Source organism: Stegostoma tigrinum, chromosome 2, assembly GCF_030684315.1.
Source record: "Stegostoma tigrinum isolate sSteTig4 chromosome 2, sSteTig4.hap1, whole genome shotgun sequence".
In the NCBI taxonomy this organism is placed as follows: domain Eukaryota; kingdom Metazoa; phylum Chordata; class Chondrichthyes; order Orectolobiformes; family Stegostomatidae; genus Stegostoma; species Stegostoma tigrinum.
This window is the reverse complement of record NC_081355.1, coordinates 63,089,876-63,104,292: the sequence shown is the minus strand read 5'-3', so window position 1 is coordinate 63,104,292 and position 14,417 is coordinate 63,089,876. Positions and strand designations below refer to the sequence as shown.

The 14,417-nt window shown below is 39.5% G+C and overlaps 1 protein-coding gene across 2 annotated transcripts in view; it reads right to left on the bottom strand.

The window, feature by feature from the left end:
- Nucleotides 1-14,417, bottom strand: part of nek10 (NIMA-related kinase 10) — a 239,310-nt gene that overhangs the window by 31,590 nt on the left and 193,303 nt on the right. For both annotated transcript variants that reach the window (XM_048523358.2, XM_048523368.2), the window contains exons 28-30: nucleotides 14,140-14,226; nucleotides 3,381-3,512; nucleotides 1,406-1,460 (exon numbers count right to left, since the gene is read on the bottom strand). In XM_048523358.2, the coding sequence (XP_048379315.1) occupies nucleotides 1,406-1,460; nucleotides 3,381-3,512; nucleotides 14,140-14,226 (274 nt within the window). The remainder of the gene's footprint in view (nucleotides 1-1,405; nucleotides 1,461-3,380; nucleotides 3,513-14,139; nucleotides 14,227-14,417) is intronic.

The following is a 14,417-nucleotide window of genomic DNA, read 5'->3' as shown; positions in this document are numbered from 1 at the left end:
CCGGCAGTTGTTAGAACATTGACAGCATGAGGTAGCTGTCAGACATTCAGTGCTTATGAGCCATGTGCTCTGCGACTTGCTAACGAGCGTCCTCTGATGTGACTGTGTGTCCCTATGAATGTGGTTTTGTATTGAGAAGTTAGAGCCAGTTAAACTTGCTCAGCATCAGGGATCATTCATCCCCTTCTTGCACTGGATCCAAGTTCCTTTGTACAAGTTCTGGATGGTGACCTGTACTATGATCTCACTCAAGTTTCCCAGGCATGGTAGGGGCCTTTCCCTCCACTATCATTTGAGAAGAGGATCTCTCCTCTTTTTCATTGAACAGTCTGGAGCAGAATATTGTGTGAAGAATCATTGAAAAGCTGAGCCAGTTTCTGCTTGGTGTTAGATATCCCTTGGGCTGGGGGCAGGGGGGAGGAGAGTGCAGGGTTGTTGGAGTGACCAACACACACTAAACAACGCTGCAGCCTTGTTGCATTGCCTTCAATTATGGGGCTCAGACCTTCAATCCTGGAAGGGTCCAGCCAGGCAATAAGAACTTTGAGCTCACCCACTCTGTAAGATTGCCCAACCAAATTATATAACAACTTACATGCTTAAGTAATGAACTGCAAACAATGATCATACAAGAAAACCCGTAGCTGCCCCAATAAGAAGTGAACTGCTAATTGGCTCAACATGCTATACTTAGATTTCACATTGGAAGACTCTGCCTCCAAAGTTCTTAATGGTTTGAAGATCAGCTAACATAGAACATAGAACAGAGAACAATACAGCGCAGAACAGACCCTTCGGCCCTCGATGTTGCGCCGACCTGTGAACTAATCTAAGCCCCTCCCCCTACACTTCCCATCATTATCCATATGCTTATCCAAGGACTGTTTAAATGCCCCTAATGTGGCTGAGTTAACTACATTGGCAGGCAAGGCGTTCCACGCCCTTATCACTCTCTGAGCAAAGAACCTGCCTCTGACATCTGTCTTAAATCTATCACCCCACAATTTGTAGCTATGCCCCCTTGTACAAGCTGAAGTCATCATCCTCGGAAAAAGACTAGAGTTAAAGGGACAGCGATGTGGTGGAACATGATAAGATTGAAACAATAGGATTTAAATGAGGCATTGTGGGGCTCTGTGCCAACAACATAATCTATAAATTTCGGTTAATGACTAAGTTTATATTTTCTATGTAAGATGTTACTAAGGTGTGAAAACCCATTGTGGCTGTGCTGGATGTTACTAGGTGTTTCAGGAATGTGGTTGATAGTAACAAGTTGACAAGACAGCTTTAAAGGCCAAGAAAATGGCTTACTAACATTGCACCGATATCCACTTAAGACTGAAATGTTGATTTAAGATAGCTTACACAAGATAAGGAGAGTGCCAATATGCAGAATACTTACTCAACTTGGTATTGACTCTCAGTGCCAATAGAACTGATGCTTCTTGGTAGAGTAGCTGCAGGAAAAAACAAACAATTTCACTTTTTTACGCAAGTAATATCCTATTTTACCCAGAGAGTGTTTTAAAGTATACAGGGCAGGATTGTTTTAATTAATATGTGCACACAAAGATTATAAATCCATTTTTAGGAAGTTTCATGGTTTCAAAAAAAGCCCAATAATTTTCATTATCAAAATAAAGAATCCAAAAGCAGTCTGCTGAATGATTTGTGTTTTCATATATGTTTTATTGCTAAATCAATGCGGCTATTATCATTCCCACTGTTCAGGAACAATATGTAAACTCCACACAGTCAGTCACCCGAGACTGGAATTGAATGCAGGTCCCTGGTGCTGTGAGGCAGCAGTGCTATACACTGAGCCACCACGGTGCCCCATTGTTGTTGGACTGTTGTTGTTAGGCATGTACAATCCAAAGTCTGAGTGTGATGTGGAGAGTTCAAGTATAGGAGAAAACATGGATAGATGCTAGAAATGGGAACAAAGACTTGGACGGGGAAGGTATTCTTTGGAACCCCCAAGAAGGCTCATTAAAAATAAGCAATGGCAATGGGGGTGACTGAATTAGGACTGAAGTGAAATTTCAAGTTTCAGTTGGTGAACTGAGATGCTGAATCAGTGACATATTTCCAGTGTGTCAGGCTTCAGACCATCCTATTGGAGCTGGTACATGTAATATATTTGTATAGCATGAATTGGCATGAAACAGGGTTTTAGTAAAGTTCTGCCTTCTAGAGAAAGTCAATGCCACATGAGAATGTAAATGTAGGCGGTTCTATAGGCAGCAAATTCTTCAAGCTGGTGGCACTGGCAAGGCAACATCTGCAGCTGAAGTTGGACTCATGGCCTGCGGCCAGCCTGGCTTGATAGCAGAGTTAGGGATTCTCGGTTGCAGGGTGAGTGTGGGTTCAGTGGCGCAAGCAAAGCGGGCCCAGTGGTGAAGAAATGGCGCCTAAAGTGGGGCGACTCCTACATTGATGGACCCGACACAGGCAGTGGCAAGGTGGTGGTGGTCTCCCTTGAGGCTAGGTGCCAACATGGACCAGGTTAGAAAGACTGATATTCTGAACTTTTTACTTCTTTATTTTTCTGATTTATTCCTAAGACCCATAATGCTGGACTATTTATTTCTTTACTTTCCTAACTTTTTTATTGCCTAAGAATTTGATCTTAAGAATCTCTGCCCAACTACCTTTGTACCTAAGATAGTATTGTAATGCAGCGACTGGAAACTTTTCACTGTATTCACTTGAGTACATGTCACAATAAAGCTAATTCAATTCAATTCAATTCATATCTGTTTATAGTGTGGTGTAACGGTCAGTTTTGTGCAGCTGTGTATCAGGTCAATGTGTTTTCTTCTTGAAGTCTATGACACAAGGCTAATAAGAGGAAAATGATAGTATTCATGGAAGTCTGGGATCAGCACAGGCAAATCAGCAGTAAGGTTGGTGATGATGCAGTGTGGAGTGACTTCAGAAGCATCAAAGAATGGAAGAAAGATTCAAGGGAAGACAAAAGTTACAGGGGAATGAAACAGTTAACTGGAAAGGGCCTGGCATCCTTGTTGTGGTGGGATCAGTCAGTCACGTTAAGAAAATGAGGAACCTAAAGTGTCAATACTGAGAGCTCATACCTGTGTTGATTGGCACAGGCCTTTGAGGCCTCTGTATTTACCTACAACATTGCAACCCTGATATCAGTGAGCTTGAACAATATTCTTTTCAAACACGCAGATGGGAGGGTCAGCTTAGCTTGCAAGTTCAGCTACGTCCCACAGAACAGTGAGTACAACAGTGGACACCCAACATTCGATAAAGAGTGAAGGAAAGAAAATATAACATTGTTTCTTCTGCAACAGCAAAGTCCCTTACTTCCATTTAAGTATTAAAATATCATAAGAAAAAAACTGCACCTGTTATATCAAGGCAGCCAGGGCTTTCAAGGGAATGTGACTGTAGACTGTTGTTAAGGTGTGCAGTCTCTGCTCCTGACAGTGACTGAGGTAATTGTCCCTGAATAAAGAAGCTAGAGGAAGAACTCTGACCTGTTAAAAAAAAATAAACTACCATAATATTGAGGACTTGATTAACAATTCCCAACTGAATCAAATAAATAATCAGATATTTTCACACGATTTATGAGAAAGAAATTCAAATATCTACATGTTTATTTGACAGGATATTGTTTCGATGTTGTTACGTGCTCCAGTATCTCAGCCGAGTGATTACTTTTAAATTTTATCGTTGGCATGACTCAGGACATAAGCAAGGAGATATTAAAACAAAATCTCATTCTCTGCTTAACTAATTTTCACACAAGTGCGCTTTTGGCAATGCACATTGCATACCAAATACAAATGACAATGCCAAGTCGTGTTAGTCTTGTAGAAAAGAGAAGTGAGAAAATACAATAAGACAACGACACCGTCTTCAAAATTGGGAAAGTCAAGTAATTTATCCCTCTTCACACTGCAAAACTCAAAAGTTTTTTTTCCTGGTGCAGCCAATTTAGCTAACGAACATGACAGATTAAGAATCAAATCAGGGAATTCCTCATCTGTATTCGCCTCTTACATAAGAACATAAGAAATAGGAGCAGCAGTCGGCTATCTGGCCCATTGAGCCTGCTCCGCTATTCAACAGGATTATGGTTGATCTTTTTGTTTCAGCTCTACCTACCTACCTGCATGCTATAATCCTGAATCCCTAACTGTTCAAAAGTCTATTTATCTTTGCTTAAAAACATTCAATGAGGAAGCCTCAGCTGCTCTATTGGGCAGGAAATTCCATAGATTCACAACCCTTTAGGTGATGAAGTTCCTCCTCAACCAGTCCTTAATTTGCTCCCCCTTATTTTGAGGCAATGCTCCCCAGTTCTAGTTTCACCCACCAGTGGAAACAAGCTCCCTGCTTCTATCTTATTCCCTTCATAATTTATAAATTCCAATGAGTGTAGCCCCAGTTATGCAATCTCTCCTCATAAGGCAACCCTCACAATTTTGGAATCAACCTAGTGAGCCTCCTCTGCATCTCCTCCAGTGCTTGTACATCCTTTCTTAAGTAAAGAGACAACAATTGTACATAATACTCCAGATGTGGCCTCACTAGCGCCTCATACAACCGCATCATAACATCCCATTTTAAACTCCATCGCTCTAGCAATGAAGGAAAAAATTCCATTAATTACCTGCTGCACCTGCAAACTAACTTTTTGTGCTTCCTGCACAAGACACCAGGTCCGCCTGTACAGCAGCGTGCTGCAATCACCAGATCATCAGTGGTACTTAATTTTGCCTAATTGTACATTCAAAAAAGCTGATCAAGTGAAACTCAACATCATTTGGAGTTGCTGTCCCAATGGCGAGCTTACTTCGGTTGTGACATTTCCAATAGTAGGCATATTCATGTCCTGAGATTCCATATGTATAGCAGTATGTAACTGAAGTCAATTCACAATATTAGAAAGGAAAAAAAACTCTAAAAAACTAAAAAATGAATAGAACTTTATGACTGAAAGATCGACGTATAGATCTTCTCTGAATGCTCAGCCAGTTTATTCAATGTGTGACTGAACGAACAGGAAAACCCAGGCTCATTTTGCAGTGTGTGAGAGTTAATTGATATTATTGGAGGTAGCAATAGTGGATTTTCAAATTATAGGTTAGAGAGAGGAAAGAGGAAATACTGGACTCATACTTTATTCTTTCATGTAATATTCTCTCATGTAAGAGTGCAACTGTTCAACAGCAACAGGAACAGGCTTACCTCCAGTGTTCCAACAAACAATAGGTATACATCTGGCAAATCTCACTGCTTACACCCCTAATATGGATAATAGTCATTTGGTTGGGCTAATAAACAGTATCTGAAATCATGTAAAGTTATATCAAAGTTTTAAGGCTAGAAGGAAGACCAAAATGTGAGCACTGTGCTTCAGTGGTTAGCACTGCTGCCTCACAGCACCAGGGACCTGCGCTCATTTCCATCCTTGGGCAACTGTTTGTGTGGAGCTTGCACATTCTCCTTGAGTCTGCGTGGGTTTCCTCTCGGTGCTCTGCTTTCCCCCCACAGTCCAAAAAAAGTGCAGGCTAGGTGGATTGGCCATGCTAAATTGCCTGTAGTGTTCAAAGATGTGTAGATTAAGTAGGTTATAGGGGGATGGGTCTGGGTGGGATGCTTTGAGGGTGGGTGTAGACTTGTTGGGCCGATGGGCCACTTTCCACACTGTAGGGATTTTATAATTCTACAAAAGTGTTTTAAAATACATATCCATTAGTCATTTTACTATCAATAATTGAACTAAAGAAAATCATACCTCTATAGTTAACATTTCAACTGAACAGTTGTTAGTTCCAAGTTTATATACATCAAGTAATTGAAAAGTACTGATCTAGTACTTCAATACCTAATTATACAACATTGCTTTGAAGTCTGATTTTTTTCCCCTATATTTTGATGTCTTTCAAATATATTCAAAATGGTGCAGGTGAAGTCCATCAAAGAATTGCTTCAAAGAGTGTGATTACCTTTGCACAGAAAGCAGCATGGTAATGAAATTTTGAAACTAAATTTAAAGTGTCTGTAGTATCTATCAGTGAGGGTTTGGAGGTCAAATTTAGTTCAAAGAGGCTGACATGCTACTTTTGTCACAACAAGGGGAACATGAAGGCTGCTGAATGCTCAGAAGAAAATCTGTCTAGTTAAGGTATATTTCCTCCAGGTGACAATGTCCTGATTATTAAAATTCATGGCAAGATAGGAGTCTCTGCTACAATCATTGAGAGAATGAACTGACAGCTGGAAAGCTACAGAAATGTTATTGCTCAAGAGTAAAGGGCCTCCATGTTCATCTACTGAAGCAGGGAAACAATTATTATCCTTGTGTTAGTTATGATAAAACATTGAAAACAATGCTAGGGTACAGGGCACTTTAGGTAAGGCAATGGTCCTGAAAGAGTTAATGTTGGATGCTGCTTGAATCTCTACCCAATCTGACAATGCCAAACTGTCTTGGATAGAGCAAGGGAAAGTTTAGCTTGAGAGCTCAATGGAGACAGATGTCACCATAATCTTGTTTATTATGTCTAACTAGCCACAGTAACATGTACCCATTGCTATCAGGCACCAGACATTTATCTCTTTCTTATTAAGATAAATAACTCTTCTTGTTAAGGCTGACTAATAACTTATAACTAATCTTGTTAAGACTTACTACCTCTGTTACCCGAATCGGCCCTTGGACTTGGTGTTGAATAGAAGCTTCATTAGAAGAAAATAAAACAGAATTGCCAAATGGCATTGTTAAATCTTCAAAAGAACAGATTAAAACAGCTTATTTCAGGATTAAAAGCTTTAAATTCAGAAATATAGCAGTATGTAGATACTGTAAGAAATTAAAACAGTTGAAAAGTAAGAAGACAATCTAATCACTCTGAGCAGAAAATGGCAGGAGAAGTATTACTATCGCAAAGGTTAAATATCAGAAATAGGCTAAGTAAAACTCAAGGTTGGATATCTTGGAGGAAACAACTCTTAAGACATAAAACTGCTTCAAAATTAAATACTTAGTATTAATCTGAAGAAATAAATACACCCATTGTATTCAATACAACCTACAAATAAGAATGTTAAAAATCATTAAGATTTAAAAGAAGAAGCATGTGCTTTTGATAATGCTCTCACAGCTTTTGATGATGACTTTATTCTGAGAATAAAGAATTTTTCAAAATAATAAGATGCAGTAGAAGAATCTGGCATTCAGAGTAATAAATAATAGTGTTAATGATCTCCACAAACTAGTGGAAAACTGTAACTGTGGAGCACTGAAATCAGAAATTCTTTAGAAACAGAATTGTTGTTATAATTATTAATGAACGTTTGTCAGATCTATTACACTCCAAAGAATATTTGATTCTGGAGAAAACTGTTAAAATTGTGTAGGAGTGGAAAGCAGGAACCTCCACAAATATATCCTGAGAGGAAAAGGACAACCTTTTCATAAGTGAGTAATAGAATCTATCTGATTTATAAGGTATAAGTGCTCCAAATCAAAACATACATGCCAATATAAAAGAGTAGGTCATAGAGTCATAGAGATATACAGCATGAAAACAGGCCCTTCGGTCCAACTTGTTCATTCTGACAAGATATCCTATATAAATCTAGCCCCATTTGCCAGCATTAAGGCCCATATCTATCTAAACACTTCTTTTTCATATACCCATCCAGATGCCTTTTAAATGTTGTAATTGTACCAGCATGCATCACTTCCTCTGACAGCTCATTCCATTTATGCACCACCCTCTGCTTGAAAAAGTTGCCCCTTAGGTCCCTTTTATATCTCCCCTCTCACCATAGCCTATGCCCTCTAGTATTGGACTTGCCCACCCTGGGGAAAAGACCTTGCCTATTTACCCTATCCATTCCCCTTGTGATTTTACAAATCTTTATAAGGTCAGCCCTCAGCCTTTGACGCTCCAGGGAAAGTAGCCCCAGCCTATCCAACCTGTCCCAATAGCTCAAGCCCTCCAACCCGGGCAACATCCTCAGAAATCTTTTCCGAACCGTTTCTAGTTTCTCAAGGTCAAACATCAGATGCTAAAATCCAATCTTGGCAACATAGAACATCCTCGTAAGCACAAACAATATCCAGCTATGATAGATTACTTCCAGAAATGTGCAGAAGTAGAATGCAATTTCAGAGCAGGAAAAGCTACTCATGGAAAAATGGTAATGCTATAGAATTACAACCATTAGAAAAAAATACTCAAGACATTCCACACAAATTGACAATTCACCAAACTGAGTTTGACAGAACCAACCCATGTCAATGATCATATCGTTAATTTTAAGCTTGGCAAAGGGGCAAGTGTTACTCTCTCATCAGATTAAATAACATGTCCGAGGAATATGAAATTACATTGTTCAGATGGAATAACTTCCAATATTAAAGATATACTGCAAGTAACACTGAAACATAGAGTGAAGCAGAGTTGAAAATACATACTTAAGTCACAATCAACAATTATCATGTTTGCATCACTTAACATACTTGAAATAGCAGAAGCAGTTCAATGTGTTCCAAGGAACAAACTGTATGGGCCAATCAGTCAACAGTAACCAGCAGAATATTTCTTTGGGCTTCCTAGATTCATAATTGAGCCCAAAAGCAAAGAGAAAGAATCTACTGAGATTATCTACTATGGCATAAACAAAAGTTTCACATGGCCAAGGAGAACCTGTAGCCAACAAGTAAACATCAACAGCATCTCAAAATCATAAACAGCTTTCTCGTGTGTGGGTGAAGACTGGTAATTCCAGCTTCCAGTTGAGAAGTTGTCTTGGAAAGGATTCATCGGAACAATTAGGCATTGCCACATAAGAACAAAGGTTTGGTGAGCAATATGGTGGCCAGAAATCTCAAGAGAGAATGAAAATCTCATAACTTAATATGGAATCTGTAACAACAGTTTTGTCAGGACTGCAATGTTAGTATCAAGTAAGGTTAATCAGGAATACCTGAGGTCAAATGGAACTAGGGGACAGGTGAAGGCTATGTTAATTAAAGGATAACTGGATAATATCCTAGATGTATATGAGGAACAAGTAATCAGTTTGTTGAGGTTTTGTGATGTGTAAGTTGGAATAAAACTCTTGACTAGAAAACTATATGCTTGGACCCTGCCTAATCAATCTTTTACCTCTGGTATTTAATAGTAGTAGTAAAAGATGGTTAGCAGTTTTTAAGTCAAAACATTTAAAACTAAACATTTTGCTAATCTTTGGAGAAATGTTCAGAGAGAGGAGTCAATCAAAATCTGAAGTATTTGAGATGATTATCCACCCATTTTCTGAAAGTGAACTTTAGGACCAGTAGTAAAATGAAGGAACCATGTGATATTTAGTTACTTCTTTGCTAAAAAAAGGTTTGTTCTTTTATTCATTTGTGAGATGTGAGTGTTGCTGGCTACTTTTATTGCCCTTATAGGTGCCTCTGAAAATGTGGTGATGAGCTGACTTCTTGAATCACTGCAGTCCAGTTTCTTTTTTAATAGGCAGACCCACAATGACCTGAGAAAGGATGTTCCAGGACTTTAACCCAGCAACAAGAAGGAATGGTGATATAGTTCCAAATCAGGCTCATCAATGGATTGGAGGAGAATTTTGAGTTGCTGGCATTTGCATGTCGCTGCTGACCTTGTCCTTCTAGATGGTAGTGGCTATGGGTTTAGATGTTGCTGCTGAGGGACCCTTGGTGATTTTTTTTAGTTCATTTTGTAAATGGTACATATTGCTGCTACTGAGTACCAGTAGTGAAGAGAATGGACGTTTATGGATGTGATGCCAAACAAACAGGCTTACTGGATGTTGTCAAGCTTGAATATTGTTGGAGCTGTACTCATCCTGGCAAACATGGAGTATTCAATCAAACTGCTAACTTGTGCCTTGTAGATGGTGGACAGGCTTTGGGTAAGCAGGGATGAATTACTCACTGCAGGATTCCTAGATTGTGATCTACTCTTTAGCTACAGTGTTTATATAGCTAGTCCAGTTCAGTTTCTAGTTGATGATGAGCCCTAAGTGGGTAATTTAGCAATGGTGATGTCATCAAATGTAAAATAATACTTAGATTGTCTCTTATTAGAGATGGTCATTCCCTGGCACGTGTGTGCTATGTATGTTAATTGTCAGGCCAAATCTGGTTATTGTCCAGGTCTTGCTACAGTATGGCCTTGGGTATTTTACCACCATTCAAAAGCAGGAAGTTTTTTTTTCAGAATCCAAGACTGATGACTTGGACATAGATGAAAATGGGGACAAATTATTAACTTTCATAGAGTAAATTTATTAATTAAATGATTAACTAAATGGTCATGTAGCATGGTCATATTTTGACAAATTCATAAAAGTGTAGATTGTTCCTAAGGAGGGTACAATAAAAGGATTCAGTAGATGCGTGCAAAATTATTTTGAAAATCCCCCATCTGTGCTGCCATTTTCAGATTTCTAGTTTTGACCCTAGTTAAATTTGCAGATAAACTCAAACTGCTAAAAAACGTTGGGAGAGCTAAAACATTCCTTGGTGATGTTTAGAACCATATATTACGTAAATATGAAAAGTATTTTCACTGAATAGTAAAGTTTCTATAGAGCTCCTAAATGTGATCAAATAGTAATTAATAGAACATGTCAATTTGAATAACAGATAACAAAAAGCCAATGAACCATCATCAAATGGAATTGGGAACAACACATTTTTAGTGCAACAGAATTGAACACATTGATTTGATATTTATGAATATTTCAGTGAAAGAAAAGTGCTGATGTGACTTATACTGTGATAGTTTTCTCTTGGAGTATACTTGCCTCCTGGCCTGTGATTTGATTCAAGAAACCTGAATATTCTGACTACCACCTGAGAAACCAGAACCTTGTAAGGGAGGATAAACAAAGATCTTGAGGTAGAGGCCACCTCTAATCATCCCCTTTTTTGATCTTTCAATAAGATCACCTGCGAGTTAAGAATGTGTAATATAATATTGGCTTACAAAGTAAGCATAGCTTGTTTGGTATGACATATGATGGTGCATGGTGAAGCAGCACTGTAGAATCGGTTTTATAAATAAGAGACGATGTTGTACTGTGACAGACTTCAGTTGAGAGGGAGGCAGAGAGAGACAGGGGAATATTAAGAGAGTAAGGGACTTAAGAGTTTGAAATTTTCAGCTGCAAATTTGAAAAATGAGTTTTTTTTAACTTGAATTATCTTTGACTTGCCACTTCCACATGCTCCACTTTGGCTAATATGGTAACATACATAATGCCTTTATCCTGACCAATACACAAAACTACTGTAATAAAATGTGAGGCTGGATGAACACAGCAGGCCAAGCAGCATCTCAGCTTTTGTGCTCCTGAGATGCTGCTTGGCCTGCTGTGTTCATCCAGCCTCACATTTTATTATCTTGGAATTCTCCAGCATCTGCAGTTCCCATTATCTCTCCACAAAACTACTGTTATCATTTGCAAATTGTTGAGTAACTATGTAAGTATCCATCCAGGTTCATATTGCTTTTATTTAACCTATTCTTCTACTCAACCTGTTCAGAGATGTTATCACACACCTGTGGAGCAAGTGGGACTTGAACCCAGTCTAGGGGTATGGACACTGATACTGCAACACAAGACGGCCCTACTTATTGTTTTAGGAGTGATGAACAAAGACATTGCAGACGTGTTCACTAAATTAAGCACAGCATCAACCTGTTTAATGTCACTAACATCAAGACAGTAATCAATGTTTTCAGGTGCATTCAGCAGATGTACCTGCATTTGTCATTCCAGTTAAAGCTAACAGCATAAAATATAGATGTATACCCATCTGCTGATACCCACGCACATACCATGTACCACCGACAATTGCCAAATGTGTAAGTGCACATATGCACACCAACAATAATTTATTGAAAATTAAAGTTTACTTTTTTGCCAGTTTATTTATGTGAACACTGTAGAACAGTATTTTCACAATGTACCAGTTTATGAATAATTAATTTGTATTTCAAGTTGGATAACATCCAAGGATTCACAACATATCGAAAAGATGGAGGTGGGCAGACGGGGTGGGGTTGCCTTGTTAGTTAAGAATGGAATTAAATCTATGGCACTAAATGACATAGGGTCAGAAGATGTGGAGTCTGTGTGGGTGGAATTGAGGAACCACAAAGGTAAAAAAACTATAATGGGAGTTATGTACAGACCTCCTAACAGTGATCAGGACCAGGGGCGCAAGATGCACCGAGAAATAAATAGGGCATGTCAGAAAGGCAAGGTCATGGTGATCATGGGGCACTTCAATATGCAGGTGGATTGGGTGAATAAAGTTGCTGGTGGATCCAAAGAAAGAGAATTCATGGAATGTTTGCAGGATGGCTTTTTGGAGCAGCTTGTGATGGAGCCCACAAGGGAGCAGGCTATTCTGGACTGAGTGCTATGTAATGAGCCAGACTTTATAAAAAAGAGAGAAGGCAAAATCGGATGTAATGGTGTTACAGTTAAATAAAGGTAATTACAGGGGCATGAGAGAGGAATTGACGAAAATCGACTGGAAGCAGAGCCTAGCAGAGAAGACAGTAGAGCAACAATGGCAGGAGTTTCTGGGTATAATTGAGGACACAGCACTGAGGTTCATCCCAAAGAAAAGAAAGATTATCCGGGGTAGGATTAGACAGCCATGGCTGACAAAGGAAGTCAGGAAATATATCAAAGAAAAAGATACAGCCTATAAAGTGGCCAAGAGCACTGGGAAATCAGAAGATTGGGAAGGCTACAAAAACAGACAGAGGATAATAAAGAGAGCAATAAGGAAGGAGAAGATCATATATGAAGGTAGGCTAGCTAGTGATATTAGAAATGATAGTAAAAGCTTCTTTCAATACATAAGAAACAAACGAGAGGCAAAAGTAGATATTGAGCCGCTCCAAATTGGTGCTGGAAGGCTAGTGATGGGAGATAAGGAAATAGCTGAAGAACTTAATAAGTACTTTGCGTCAGTCTTCACAGTGGAAGACATGAGTAGTATGCCAACAATTAGGGAGAGCCAGGGGGCAGAGTTGAGTACGGTCGGCAATACAAAAGAGAAAGTGCTAGAAAAGCTAAAGGGTCTAAAAATTGATAAATCTCCTGCCCCCGATGGGCTACATCCTGGAGTTCTGAGGGAGGTGGCTGAGGAAATAACGGAGGCTTTGGTCATGATCTTTCAAAAGTCACTGGAGTCAGGGAAAGTCCCACATGATTGGAAAATTGCTGTTGTAACTCCCTTGTTTAAGAAAGGATCAAGGCAAAAGATGGAAAATTATAGGCCGATTAGCCTAACCTTGGTAGTTGGTAAAATTCTAGAATCCATTGTCAAGGATGAGATTTCTAAATTCCTGGAAGTGCAGGGTCAGATTAAAACAAGTCAGCATGGTTTTAGTAAGGGGAGGTTGTGCCTGACAAACCTGTTAGAATTCTTTGAAGAGGTAACAAGTATGTTAGACCAGGAAAATCCAGTGGATGTTATCTATCCAGACTTCCAAAAGGCCTTTGATACGGTGCCTCACGGGAGGCTGCTGAGCAAGGTGAGGGCCCATGGTGTTCGAGGTGAGCTACTGGCTTGGATTGAGGATTGGCTGTCTGACAGAAGGCAGAGAGTTGGGATAAAAGGCTCTTTTTTGGAATGGCAACCGGTGACAAGGGGTGTCCCACAGAGTTCAGTGTTGGGGCCACAGCTGTTCAACTTATATATTAATGATCTGGATGAAGGGACTGGGGGCTGGAGGAATGGGAGGGGGAGTTAAAATGGTTGCGACTGGGAGGTGCAGTTGTTTATTGCGAACCGAGCGGAGGTGTTCTGCAAAGCAGTTCCCAAGCCTCCGCTTGGTTTCCTCAATGTAGAGGAAGCCACACCGGGTACAGTGGATACAGTATACTACATTGGCAGATGTGCAGGTGAACATCTGCTTAATATGGAAAGTCATCTTGGGGCCTGGGCTGGGGGCATTCTGGTGAAGTTTGCCGATGATACAAAGATAGGTGGACAGGCAGGTAGCACTGAGGAGGTGGGGAAGCTGCAGGAAGATTTAGACAGTTCGGGAGAGTGGTCCAGGAAATGGCTGAAACCACTACACTTACCCAGCGTGGAATTCTTTATGGGGCTTGGACTGGAACTGCTAAAGTGATCTGAAATGTTCAATTCATCATCCATTTCTAGACATATATCTACAAAACAACAGAAAGTAACACTGATACATTTTAAACTGAAGACATATTAAAAGGCTAGTGTTACAATAAGTTCATGGATTTTGTAACAGTTACCAATGAAATAAAAATTAATGTTAAAATCATTTAATTGTTTTACAATTCCAATCCTCAAGGATACTCTCAGAGTAGATCACAACTACAGTTAATGT